This window comes from Gadus macrocephalus, chromosome 17 (genome assembly GCF_031168955.1).
Source record: "Gadus macrocephalus chromosome 17, ASM3116895v1".
Lineage (NCBI taxonomy): Eukaryota > Metazoa > Chordata > Actinopteri > Gadiformes > Gadidae > Gadus > Gadus macrocephalus.
In genome coordinates, this window is record NC_082398.1 from 7333044 (window position 1) to 7347660 (window position 14617).

The 14617-nt window shown below is 43.5% G+C and overlaps 1 protein-coding gene across 5 annotated transcripts; it reads right to left on the reverse strand.

Annotated features, from left to right (window-relative positions):
• Positions 1–6345: 6345 nt before the first annotated feature.
• Positions 6346–13893, reverse strand: mfap3l (microfibril associated protein 3 like). 5 transcript variants are annotated; one of them, XM_060077249.1, is made up of 4 exons: positions 13732–13892; positions 12448–12822; positions 7890–8812; positions 6346–7844 (listed from the first exon to the last, which is right to left on the reverse strand). In XM_060077249.1, exons 2-4 carry the CDS (start codon positions 12707–12709, stop codon positions 7587–7589), a joined length of 1443 nt encoding a protein of 480 aa, XP_059933232.1. In that variant the 5' UTR covers positions 12710–12822; positions 13732–13892; the 3' UTR covers positions 6346–7586. The 5 variants fall into 5 exon arrangements, with proteins under 5 accessions (XP_059933232.1, XP_059933231.1, XP_059933229.1 ...); XM_060077248.1 differs by having other exon boundaries at positions 6346–8812; positions 12448–12741; positions 13737–13893; XM_060077246.1 differs by having other exon boundaries at positions 6346–8812; positions 12448–12741.
• Between the last annotated feature and the right edge of the window lie 724 nt (positions 13894–14617).

Below are 14617 nucleotides of genomic sequence, written 5' to 3' on the forward strand. Positions count from 1 at the left end.
TTAAATGTGTAAAGGGGAGGAGTTATCATTTGTGGGAGGAGTGAAAATGTGTAAAGGGGAGGAGTTATCATTTGTGGGAGGAGTTAAAATGTGTAAAGGGGAGGAGTTTACATATTATAAATGATAACTTTGTTAAATTTGTGGGATAACTCCTCCCCTTTACACATGTTAACTCCTCCCACAAATGATAACTCCTCCCCTTTACACATTTTAACCCCTCCCACAAATGATAACTCCTCCCCTTTACACATTTTAACCCCTCCCACAAATGATAACTCCTCCCCTTTACACATTTTAACTCCTCCCCTTTACACATTATAACTCCTCCCACAAATTGTAACTCCTCCCCTTTACACAAGTTAACTCCTCCCATAAATGATAACTCCTCCCATAAATGTGTAAAGGGGAGGAGTTATCATTTGTGGGAGGAGTTTACATGTGTAAAGGGGAGGAGTTACAATTTGTGGGAGGAGTTAAATGTGTAAAGGGGAGGAGTTATCATTTGTGGGAGGAGTTAAATGTGTAAAGGGGAGGAGTTATCATTCGTGGGAGGAGTTAAAATGTGTAAAGGGGAGGAGTTATCATTTGTGGGAGGAGTGAAAATGTGTAAAGGGGAGGAGTTATCATTTGTGGGAGGAGTTAAATGTGTAAAGGGGAGGAGTTATCATTCGTGGGAGGAGTGAAAATGTGTAAAGGGGAGGAGTTATCATTTGTGGGAGGAGTTAAAATGTGTAAAGGGGAGGAGTTTACATATTATAAATGATAACTTTGTTAAATTTGTGGGATAACTCCTCCCCTTTACACATGTTAACTCCTCCCACAAATGATAACTCCTCCCCTTTACACATTTTAACCCCTCCCACAAATGATAACTCCTCCCCTTTACACATTTTAACTCCTCCCCTTTACACATTATAACTCCTCCCACAAATTGTAACTCCTCCCCTTTACACAAGTTAACTCCTCCCATAAATGATAACTCCTCCCATAAATGTGTAAAGGGGAGGAGTTATCCTTTGTGGGAGGAGTTCAAATGTGTAAAGGGGAGGAGTTATCATTTGTGGGAGGAGTTAAAATGTGTAAAGGGGAGGGGTTTACATATTATAAATGATAAATTTGTTAAATTTGTGGGATAACTCCTCCCCTTTACACATTTTAACTCCTCCCACAAATGATAACTCCTCCCCTTTACACATTATAAGTCCTCCCACAAATTGTAACTCCTCCCCTTTACACATTTTAACTCCTCCCACAAATTGTAACTCCTCCCCCTTTACACATTTGTGGGAGGAGTGAAAATGTGTAAAGGGGAGGAGTTAATTTGTGGGAGGACTTATAATGTGTAAAGGGGAGGAGTTGCAATTTGTGGGAGGAGTTAAAATGTGTAAGGGGAGGAGTTATCATTTTTTATTTATAGTTATAAGGAGTTATACACATATAACTCCTCCTCTTTACACATTATAACTCCTCCCACAAATTGTAACTCCTCCCCGGTTACACATTATAACTCCTCCCACAAATTATAACTCCTCCCCCGTTACACATTATAACTCCTCCCACAAATGATAACTCCTCCCACAAATGATAACTATATTTATTATAATGTGTACCTATCCTTATTGACCCTGTGCGCACAACAAAAGAATTAACAAAGACAAAGACAAAAATAAAGTAGGCTGCTAACAACTAAAGTCATAAGGTTTAAACAAATGTGCAATAATTTAAGACAATACAATAAACCAACAAAGAAACCAAGCACACGCAAGCACACTCAACCCTGACAAACAAACACAGGACTATTTAAAGGGGAATGGTTGATGGGAGATCTGGAACAGGTGTGGTGATTTGGTGATTGGGACCGGGTGTGCACATCTGAGAATTTGGAGAATGAAAACAGGAGGAGGAGACAGAACAACAACACAAACCTACTACACAAAACAGAACACAATACATGTAGGCCTATACCATGTATAACATATAAGACATACAGAATACTGTACGTAACAGTTACCCCTTATGTTTTTTTCCATGATGACCGATAAAAAAACAGTGTTACCCCTTATGTTTTTTTCCATGATGACCGATAAAAAACCACAGTGTTTTTCAATGACGACCGATAAAAAACGACAGTGTTACCCCTTATGTTTTTTTCCACGACGACCGATAAAAAACCACAGTGTTACCCCTTATGTTTTTTTCCATGACCGATAAAAAACCACAGTGTTTTTCAATGACGACCGATAAAAAACGACAGTGTTACCCCTTATGTTTTTTTCCATGACGACCGATAAAAAACCAGTGTTACCCCTTATGTTTTTTTCCATGATGACCGATAAAAAACAACAGTGTTACCCCTTATGTTTTTTTCCATGACGACCGATAAAAAACAACAGTGTTACCCCTTATGTTTTTTTCGATAACGACCGATAAAAAACAACAGTGTTACCCCTTATGTTTTTTTCCATGACGACCGATAAAAAACAACAGTATTATTAGCCATTATGTTTTTTTCATGACGGCCGATTAAAAAACAACAGTGTTACCCCTTTTGTTTTTTTTATGACAACAAATGAAAAACGACAGTGTTACCCCTTATGTTTTTTTCCATGATGACCGATAAAAAAACACAGTGTTACCCCTTATGTTTTTTTCAATGACGACCGATAAAAAACGACAGTGTTACCCCTTATGTTTTTTTCCATGACGACCGATAAAAAACCAGTGTTACCCCTTATGTTTTTTTCCATGATGACCGATAAAAAACCAGTGTTTTTCAATGACGACCGATAAAAAACAACAGTGTTACCCCTTGTTTTTTCCATGACGACCGATAAAAAACCACAGTGTTACCCCTTATGTTTTTTTCCATGATGACCGATAAAAAAACAGTGTTTTTCAATGACGACCGATAAAAAACGACAGTGTTACCCCTTATGTTTTTTTCCATGACAACCGATAAAAAACAACAGTGTTACCCCTTACGTTTTTTTCCATGGCGACCGATAAAAAACAACAGTGTTACCCCTTATGTTTTTTTCCATGACGACCGATAAAAAACAACAGTGTTACCCCTTGTGTTTTTTTCCATGACGACCGATAAAAAACGACAGTATTATTAGCCATTATGTTTTTTTCATGACGGCCGATTAAAAAACAACAGTGTTACCCCTTTTGTTTTTTTTATGACAACAAATGAAAAACGACAGTGTTACCCCTTATGTTTTTTTCCATGATGACCGATAAAAAACCACAGTGTTACGTTACCCCTTATGTTTTTTTCAATGACGACCGATAAAAAACCACAGTGTTTTTCAATGACGACCGATAAAAAACGACAGTGTTACCCCTTATGTTTTTTTCCATGACAACCGATAAAAAACAACAGTGTTACCCCTTATGTTTTTTTCCATGACGACCGATAAAAAACGACAGTGTTACCCCTTATGTTTTTTTCCATGACGACCGATAAAAAACGACAGTGTTACCCCTTATGTTTTTTTCATGACGACCGATAAAAAACAACAGTGTTACCCCTTATGTATTTTTCCATGGCGACCGATAAAAAACAACAGTGTTACCCCTTATGTTTTTTTCCATGACGACCGATAAAAAACAACAGTGTTACCCCTTATGTTTTTTTCCATGACGACCGATAAAAAACAACAGTATTATTAGCCATTATTATGTTTTTTTCATGACGGCCGATTAAAAAACAACAGTGTTACCCCTTTTGTTTTTTTTATGACAACAAATGAAAAACGACAGTGTTACCCCTTATTTTTTTTTCCATGATGACCGATAAAAAACCACAGTGTTACGTTACCCCTTATGTTTTTTTCAATGACGACCGATAAAAAACGACAGTGTTACCCCTTATGTTTTTTTCCATGATGACCGATAAAAAAACAGTGTTTTTCAATGACGACCGATAAAAAACGACAGTGTTACCCCTTATGTTTTTTTCCATGACGACCGACTCATATTAGACATGCTCTGGCGTAGGGTAGCCATAGACCCATGATGCGGAAGCATATCGTTCCTTGATGTTGCCCTGCGCCACTGAGCAGTTTACATAGGAATGAATAGGCGCCATTTTGGAATCCGGTGTCCATTCTATAATAGGTCCATGAGTTGGACCCTACTCAAAGGTCCCGCACGGATGAGGCCCTTCCAATCTGCAGGACTTAATTATTCTGTTTCGTCCTCCTTGACCCCTCCGTCCATCAACAGCGTGTCTTCTTTCAATCCCCGTTTATCCATATCCAAAGCCGAAACTCATTGCAAACATTTTGTTCATCCGTTTGTCCGAGGAAATACAACACCAGCAACTCTCACGACCAGTGGCATAGCGCTTATCCTCGATTAATTGTGTGACATGCTTTTCACTGCCAGCAACCATTTAAATGCGTCTGAACGTCAATGTTTGGGCTGGGCTAGTTATTGGTCATTCGAAATTAGCCCTCCTCCATGTCAGGAGTGCCGGCCACCTTGAAGTCAATGTAAGTTCGCTAACTTTTTGCTGTCTATCAAGCAGAGACTGCTTTTCATTGGTGCAGGAAGATTCGCCATCGGGTCGCACCAGTGTGCGCCCCAGGCCAATGGTAGCGCTTTTCTTTTTTGTCATCACCACATGATTGGACAATTCAGCAAATCTATCAAATAGGCTACCTCCCTCAGCAGCATTCGCGCACCACAACTACATGTAGAGAAGAGATAGACCGCTAACTAGCAGAGAGTTGTAAGCACTTTCCACCCTTTTCAATGGAGGAATTGGACTCCCCAAGCAATGTTATACTTAAAAGGAGCAAGTAAGTTACATATTAATTTAGTCTTTCGGCCTGTAGCATATAAACAAAATGAAACTGTCCCATATTTCTAACTGCATTTGAAGTAGACATTGAGACTCACAAAAAATGGACGCTATAGGACAGTGATCATGATTTGTCTCAATATCAGAATAACAACAATGGGTCAAATAGCAATGGCCGGTGGAATGCCCATGAAGTAGGTCTGTATATGCAGTGTAAGCTTGTCCAGGCCCTGCAAGTCAGGATGTAGGCTATGAATCTGAATGAAAAGTAGGTAAATAGGTAGTTGCCATCCCCAAAATGCACCAGAATACAGGAAATCAAATCTATTGAATTAAAAAAGAATTATGGGGGGGGAACCTCAGACCCCCTGTCCAGGGCCGACGGACTGCGGGGGAAAGTGAGGCAGAGGGGGGGGGGGCCCAAGGCAGAGGGGGGGGGGCCCATGGCAATAAATAAAAAATAAAAAAAGTTTTTTATTTCTTCTGAATTGTCCACCAGCCCATAGTGTTAGGAGTCGCACACGGCCACGGCCACGGCCACGGCCACGTCGTCCCCCCCCCCCCCCCGTCAACAATTGTTCTCTCCCCCCCCCCCCCGCCGATCAGTACCTCTTGTATACAGGGCTCAGGATTTGGTGCCACGGCCCTGCCCCTGTCTATTACTGTGCCCCACCAACATGTTTGATCGCCAGCCGCCACTGCTGAGGGTTATCAGATTATTATGAAAGAGTGCACCGCATATACAATTTATAACAGCAATATGTTTGTTTGAACCAAAACATTCTCCAAGATCTCTAGAATGACATTTAAAACTCTGAATAGAAAATCTTCAACAATTTGAAATGCTGCTGAGTAGCAAAAACCTGTATTTATTCCTTATAGTCTATTTAAGTATTTATATGAAAATTTGTACATGTAAATATATACAATAAAATGGCAAGCAGGCCACAACCGTAGGATCAAGTATGCTTGTTCCTCTCTAGTTTGTATTTCTAGATGTTCATTCACTTGCCCACCGCTGGATTAAAAGGGCTCATTCACATGATGAGGCGATTAACCGAAAACTGCTGCGTCATTGTGGGAGCGTCACTTCCGGGCCCCGTTTGTGTGACGTCGTGTTGTGAACCACCCCCTCGTGGCAGGGTTGTCCAGCTGTTGAAAGAAAACAACACGGCGGCGATCAGCCTCTCTTCCCTTCTGCACTCTTAAGTAAACAGTGGGATGCTACAATGCTAACGCTACATGGTAAACAAAGTTCTTCTTCCCGTGGGCGACTTCCGGTGTGAACGCCGGTTTACGCGATTGGTTTACACAGCGTGACGTTGATTGTTGCACCTCTCAAAAGTTGATTGTGTTTCATCTTCCTTCCTACTAGCCTAATTTAAATAAATGGTTGAACTGGCGTTTTCTGTCAATTATTTGGAATTTGGCAACGCCTGTGAAGGGCAGCTTGATTGGATCAATGTTGGGTCTCCTGACAGAACACAGGTGTCAAATCACTTTTCCTAACAAGTAAGCAGCCAGGGAAACCATGGTCACACAGCAGTCGTTTTTTATTACACTACAAAAGGATGGCAAATGGCAAGATTAGATCACCATTTAAAGCAGAACAACATTGTAGCTTTGGCCCTCTAAGAGCCAATCAGATAAAAGAAAAAAACAAAAAAAGGCCTTTTGGCGACCCATCAGTATAACCTTAAATAAGGGTCTCGGGCTGTAATCACATGCAGAACTAACTGTATGCAGGACTGCAAAGCATCCTGGGAAAGCGGGTTCAGGCTCTGGTCGGTCCTAAGAGAAAAGTAAGACAGGGAGCTGACAAACGTTTCTAGAGGGGCGCAAAGGAAATCAATGGTCTACAATGGAATATAAATCGACACAATTTAAAACACTGATGATTAAATTCAAAATGCCGCTATCATTGTTTCTCCATTTCATCGTAACACAACTGTAAGACACTTTGTAAATAGTTGTTAATAATAATAATAATAATAATAATCATAAGGGCAACCACGGTTAAGTAGGAAGGTATGAATTTCGAGTGACCAAGTAAGAAATGATGTCGAATAATCTGCTGTTGTGTTTTACTATTTGCGCAGGCTGGCCTTTTACCATCGAACCCTGCGCATCCTAAGCTCTAAATTCAGGATGTAGTTAATTCCAGCGCATGCATTCTTTTTCTTCTTTTTTTAAGCATTGAGCAACACGTTGTACATTGTACAGCAACAGTGGGTTTTCTGTAACAGCAGTTAAATACAATTTCTTCAACAACTCGTCATCGTCGGGGAAAAACAAAACATAGACAGCCTTTGACCCCCGAGAGGCTTTCAAGGCATTCTCGTATAAAAGTCTAGAGCCAAAGTGAAACTGAAAGACATCATCCTTGTGGGAAAACAACAGTAGTCCGCGATGACCACAAGGACAGACAGACACTATGACCCTTCACTTGTACTTTACATTGGTGTCATAACACTCCCCTCCTCCCCCCTCCACTTTACATTCAAAACATAAAAGGTCAAACAAACAAGGGTCAAAGGACAATATCGGGCCTCTAAAGGATAAAGTATCTTAAAATAGAGGCCGTAACTAGAGTCACTTAGCGTGATGTGTATCCCGTAGCATCTTCCTCATCCTCTTTAGTTTAGTTTCCTTTATTGATATCGTGGAAATGCATAGCAGGATAGCGTGACACCCCTGCTCCACCGCCCGGGTCTGTTTGATTGCTTGATTGATTGTTGCTTGCAGATCGGCTCCGGGTTTGCGTGGCGACCGGTTTTTAAACGTGGCTCTCGTAGATCACCTGGCAGGCCGGGGCAGCACTTCGGACCTCCTTCTGCTCCGGCTCCGCCGCCGCCGGAACAGAGATCTTCTCCTCTTCCTCCTTCTTCTCCTCCTCCTCTTCCTCCATCTCCACCACCTCCTCCTCCTCCTCCTCTCGTCTCCCTCTGCCTTCCTCGGGGTCTCTTCCTTCGGCGGTTTCTCCCGCTTCTTCCGGCTCCTCCGACTCTCCCGTATCCTCCGTCTCCTCCGTCTCCTGCGACTCCTCCGTCACCTCCGACTCCTCCGTCTCCTCCGTCACCTCCGACTCCTCCGTCTCCTCCGTCGCCTCCGACTCCTCCGTCTCCTCCGTCGCCTCCGACTCCTCCGTCTCCTCCGACTCCTCCTGCTCCTCGTCCCGCGGGGCGTCCGACGACGACGGCGGCGGCGAGGAACACGACGGCCCCGCCTCGCTCTCCATGCTGCAGTACCCGCCGGCGGCCAGCGGGGGGTGCACCGACACCTGGATGGCGATGTGCTGCGGCTGGTCGTGGATGGACGAGTTGTCCGACTCGCCCGCGGGGGACGCGCTCCTCCCCCGCTCGTTCTCCCGCTCCGCCTGCTCCCGCTCCTGCAGGATGGAGAAGACGTCGCCGGCGCCGATCGACGCCAGCCCGGCGCCGCCGATGGCGCCCAGGTGGTGGTGGGGGCCGCCGGGGCCCTGGCGCAGGAAGGTGTGGCGCATCTCGTCCACGCCCACCACCTCCAGGATCTCCTCCATGAACGTGCGGCAGTTCATGATGAGCGGCGGCAGCGGGATGCTCCTGGCCAGCTCCTCGATGTAGCGGGCAAACTCCATGGTCTTGAACTGCGTCACCTTGGCCAGCTCCAGCGTCTTGGCCGACGTGATGATGGGGATGCGCTTGGCGATCTCGAAGGCCTTCTGCAGCTTCTCGGCGCCCTCCGTGCGGAAGAACTCGTTGATGGCCTTCTCCGTCTTCTTCAGGTGGCTGCTCATCATGCAGAGGCGCGTGATGTTCAGCGCCATGATGATGGTGAAGGTCACCAGGCACACCACCATGTAGTACACGCCCATGTCGCCGCGGGTGATGACCACGCGCAGCGTCACCGTGCAGTTGGCGTGCCCGTGGGAGTTCGACGCCATGCACGTGTACTTGCCGCGGTCGGCGAAGTCGATGGAGGTGATGTTGAGGACGCCGCTGTCCAGCAGCCAGAACTTGCTTTCTGAGAGGGAGAGACAGAAAGAGAGAGAGAGACGGAGAGAGAGAGAGACGGAGAGAGAGAGAGAGAGACAGAGACGGAGAGAGAGAGAGAGAGACGGAGAGAGAGAGAGAGAGAGAGAGAGAGAGAGAGAGAGAGAGAGAGAGAGAGACGGAGAGAGAGAGAGAGACAGAGACGGAGAGAGAGAGAGACGGAGAGAGAGAGAGACGGAGAGAGAGAGAGACGGAGAGAGAGAGAGAGAGAGAGAGACGGAGAGAGAGAGAGACGGAGAGAGAGAGACAGAGACGGAGAGAGAGAGAGACGGAGAGAGAGACGGAGAGAGAGAGAGACGGAGAGAGAGAGAGACAGAGAGAGAGAGAGAGACGGAGAGAGAGAGAGACGGAGAGAGTGAGACAGAGAGAGAGAGAGACAGAGACATACTTGATTGGTTGGTCTTTTGTCTGTTATTATTCTCATATTGGAAAGGACATAGCTATTTTTAGGTTCTCAGCGTTCTCAGAATGAAACCACAGTATTCGTACGAGTTCACTGCATTGTAAGAAACTGCAACACTCGTGCCTCCACCCCAAACATCCCATTTGATGTATTCTAGATAAACAGGTCATGCTATTAAAATGGATAAACCAAATCTATTATGAATAAGAGCACTTTCAGTTTTCTACTTGGTCAATTTAGCAAAAATAACTTGTTCATTTTACCCACTCCTGGCCAACACTGACCTTTATATAACCCTGCAGAATATCATAATAAACCACAAAGTATAATCTAAAATAACCTCTGTCAAAACCTTTTCAGGCGCCCATCTATGTCCTAAAGCTACAGCACTGTGAGACTCACTTACTCACACTCACACGCCATTTCTGCAACAGTGTACCAAGAGCATTTATTTATTGGGAGTGTTCTTCCGTAAAATACTATTCAGATTCGACCACAATGTTACCCTTGCCATGGCCCTGCTTTATTAATAGAATCGAATGTGGGATATGATTAGCGAGGTCCATTATCTCCTGGAGCGCAGCCAACATCCACAAAAATCCATATATAACAAACTGACTGGCCCACTTACTACATGAACTGGTTCTGATGTTTCAGTGTGAACCATGTCCCAGACTACAACTACATATGAAACTATGTTGTTGTGGTGACGTATCATCTATAACTAACTGTTTATCTGTTGTCTACCTCCTGCCGGCTTTTAACATCCCAAACTGTCCTTCATGAATCTAGAGACTCTTCATCTGAGAATATAATAATAAACAATAAAGAAAGGCAGAAGAAGTGCTAATTGCTAGTTATCCACAGTCTCACGTCGTGCATTAGAGCGTGACCTTATTCCTCCTGCTATGAGCCATCAATATTTAAACATGTGGCTGGTCGCACCTGGACGCTGGTGACGCTAGGAGTAAGCATTTAGCGTGAGCAAAGGCCTATTCACTTTGGTGTGTAGGTAGAAGGCTAGGAGACTAACACTATTCAGACGACAGACTGCATGAACCCCACAATAGTCTTTGGGGGTTTTGTTTGAATCATTACGACAAGAGGCTGATGCTTTTTCTGTAAATTACAAAAGCCCCAGTTGTGGTTCTCAGTTCTCACTCGGTAGAAGTAAAGACGCTTAACAACCCCTTTGGTCAACCAAAATCCCAGCATGCACCTGTGCTGAATCTCTTTCTCCTCAGTTTAACATCTGCCATCCTATGTAGTGACGGATTATGTTGAAATTACATTTAATCATCGAGCAGATGCTTTTCTCCAAAGTAACTTGGTAACAAGTAAGGCTGAGGACAATCAAGGCAGATAATCAAAGTTGGATTATCTAAATTACCAAGTGCTGCAAGAGTGACTTTACCCAAAACAACTGGACTGTGTTCAGAATCTAAGCACAACAGGGAGAATGAGATTATGAGTATGCACTTGGAGGAGAGGGGAAGGAACTAAGGCATCACAAGTGCTCAAACAAAGACTAACACAAGTCAGTCAATGAGATGGTCTGATTTGATCTAATTTATCTTGTATTAGTAACTAATAACAGTATTACAGTTAATCTTACTGACTCGAGAATACAACAGGAATGTTCAAAAACCTGTTTGGTAAAATAACATGGCTGTCGACTAAATCAATAAAATCAATAAAATCTAACCTTTTTTTGGAAAGTGGATAACTGAATCACATCCTCTGTGAGTCAAACGCAACAATGCTGCGATTATCTTCTCATTGAACCACTAGTCCGGTTTTGTGCACGGAAAGATAGACACAAACAAAAACAAATGCTTGGAGATAAACATGGATGTGGGCCTAAGAACAGCTGCACATTAACCCTATAGTTCAAAGTCTGCTTGCATGGGTTTGTGTGTTTGTTATCTAATAGAGAAATTCAAAACCAGAATTAGGGTTTGAAAGAACAGGCATGCATACGAGTTTCAACATGTTTGATGGCTCTTCCTCCCCTGCACCAGCACCGGTGCTATGTTTAGAACCACTTTACTTATTCATATTATTAACCCTGTGCCGTTACAAACCGTGATTAAATCAACCCACTATCAACGCATTTTACTTCCTTCATGATCTTGTAGAGTTGTTAACTGTGTATGTGCTTATGCGTGTGTTTTCAAATAACCAATTATTTTCAATGCATCGATCAATTCAAGGATTCTTGATTGTTGTGTTTGTGCGAGTGTTCTTTGACAAAATCGTTTCTCTGCATGTTGTGTCAAGTTTAAGCTGTTTGGTTCAAACTTGCACACCCACACAAATACTTTCATGTTGTTCCTCCTGAGTTACTCCATGGCTAATTATAATTGTTTGACATCACAGCCAAGAAACAAGGCCTTTTCACAACGATATAAATAAATAATTTAGCACAAACAACAACCATTTCCATGTGACTATTTAAATCTTTTGAATCCTCATATTTTTTTTGGTTTTTATATGAATACCTCACACACACAAATGTAAACCGTTAAACAATTAAGAAAATAAACATGTTTTTGTTTTTAGAACCTCCAAGTGGGGGACAACTCGAGGTAAAATCCGTAGCAATTTCTGTGCCAAACCTTGGCCCATTCACAGACCTTAGCCTGGTCCCTATTCAACACCAGCTGTGAATAGCAACTCTCTGGTCCCCTCCTGTGTAATAGACTATTGTCCACCACTGATACCAATACACTGTACAATACAATACAGTACAATGTAAACATTTCTGTGCAATTAAGGAAAAGGCCAGGCCAACTTTTCAACTTCACATTTCTTCAAGTTTCAAGTGTTATAACATATATTTCTTACTGCCATTGAGCTGTGCCTTGTATAAGGCACATTTGACCAATTCATTTGCTATTATTTTATGTGGGCCTTGTGTTTGCACTATACAAGGGCCATTGCAATAACTATCACATGAGCTCCCTATACTGTAAAGGGGGGCGGTCTCTTGCAATAAATAGACAATAAGTCCTTTGATGGATGAATTGAATACATTCTCTAAGTCAAGTGCCAAGATAGAGTGATGTCACGGTTGGATAGAGATGGAAGCTGGGTGTTCTGGGGGTGTCCTGGGAACGTTAAACATTCATGATTCAGGGGGTTGTGTATAAGCCATCCCGCATGGTTTCCAGTGACATGCTGTACAGCCAGGGTTGTCTTACCGATGCTGTTGGTGTCAAGGCGTTCTCCGTGCGAGTTGAACCACAGCACGTCCGGGTACGGGTCTCCGGTAACATTGCAATCAATCAGCGCACAGTTCCCCTCGCGGGCGATAATCTGGTGTACTTTGGTGAACAACACGGGGACAAATCCGCCATCTGGCACGGTGGCGTTTTCCGTGTGGTTCCCGTCCAAATCCGTCCACAGGGCCCCGGTGGTGTGGACGAGGAGCATCATCACCGCGTATCCTCCAGCCCGATACATTTTATCCGATTGTCGGTGTGTCACCTAGAGAACTGAGGGTTCATGGTTCCAAAGGTTATCTCTGGTTAATGCAAGGCAATCCAGTATTCAGCTCCGATACTTTAAGAGTTCCACTAGAGTAGAAACACAGTAAACACACAACGCACATCAGATACCCAGCATTGTCAACAAGGCAACACATCCCATCCAATGTGGTCATAACGACATCGGAATATCCCTTTATATTTTCAGAAATAAAAATTGGGTTACAATTACAACACAGTGGTATTTTGGGCTGCATTACAATAAAACAGTGTTATTTTAGGCTAAAAAGCAAACGCACAGGCCTCCATGTCCTAAGCCGACCGCTGTAGCCTGCATCCCATTTAAGATAAATATGGAAATATGTAATCAAGTGCTGAAAAGTAGAACATGAAAGGTGATGGTGGTTTTATTCACATTGATTAGTCACGACTACTCAGCCTATTGACGTGGGATAAACACCTCGCATCGAGAGCGCTGTTGACTTGACGTCCCAACATAACGGAGATCAATAGCGACTCTCACTGTGCCCTGAACACGTCATCCATCACCAGGACGCCCCAGCGTATATATGGGGAATCGGATTTATAGCATGTCATGAGAAGAATAGGTAAAGGGATGCAGCTATACCCTGGAACATTTTCCATCACGGGACCTTCCTCAGCGCTACGGACCGTGAATTGTTTATCGTTCCTAAGCCGTGACATTGGCGGAATAGACACACGCTTCGTCTGTACATACAAACACACGACAACCCAATGCATACATCGACCTGATTGTCTGCGTTCAATACAGATGTTTAAGCTTTTAATATGTCCGTCGGCTGTCGTACCGCCCTCAAACCCCCGTAACCTTACTAGACTACAAAACGATATGGCTAATGTAGCTCCGACGTTAGCTTCGCCGCCCGCTAGGACACACGACTCGTTTCAGACCCCGAGGAAAATTCGCTAGATTTTCTTCTTTCCATCGATTTCTGCATCAGAAGGCAACGAACGTACCTCACATCGTGATTATCCACATGTCATGACAGCGATAAACCAGCGGATTTAGATGCAGATGTGTTCCGCTGCCACCGTCCCGACTCGTCCCGCTATGTGTGTGCTGCTGTGGGGACCAGAGCGAACGGACGGAACGGAGCCGCGCACCAAAATGGATGAGGACATTTAAGACGCCTACGTCACAACCATAAGTTCACAGAGCTGTCCTCTATTTTAACCTATATCGATTCATATTCAGACTCCCTTTTTTTTTTTTTTTCTTCTTCTGTTTACAATCAATGAGCTTAATGTGTGGGATTAGTTAATAGAGTCTTGTCAGGATGATAATAGAAAACACACAAATGTATATTATCCATGTAGAAAAAGTCCATACATCAAACACATTGTATGTGTGTAAACAACAATAATGTAGGGGGCCTGCCTACTATAAAATGATAAGGGTGATCCCATTGTTATGGTGATGTATGTCATCCATTAGTATAGAGCATCACTAGATAGAGACATGCACTTGACAGTATGAACTCAATGTTGTTTATTGTAAGTGTTCTAAGCAGTGTAGTCTTTCGAAAGTAAGCTGCTCAGTTCTTTCCCCCACTATCCAGGCAGCCCGCCAGCTAGACAGGCAACCCTTGATGGAGAGCGTTAGGACATAGTCGTTACTGTGCGGATGGATAATGAAAAGTTACAGAAGATCTCTTGAGCTAATAGGCCTGCATTGACCAGTCCGTTTTATATGTTATGCACTCACCCGTCAATACATCATGGTGTGAATTCAAAAAACGTTGTGTATGAGGTTAAACTTGTATTATCTCTGTTGCAATTAGCTCAAGATATGATATGCAGTGAAAGCATGCAGTCTTAAAGAATACACGTTGAAGATAACTGA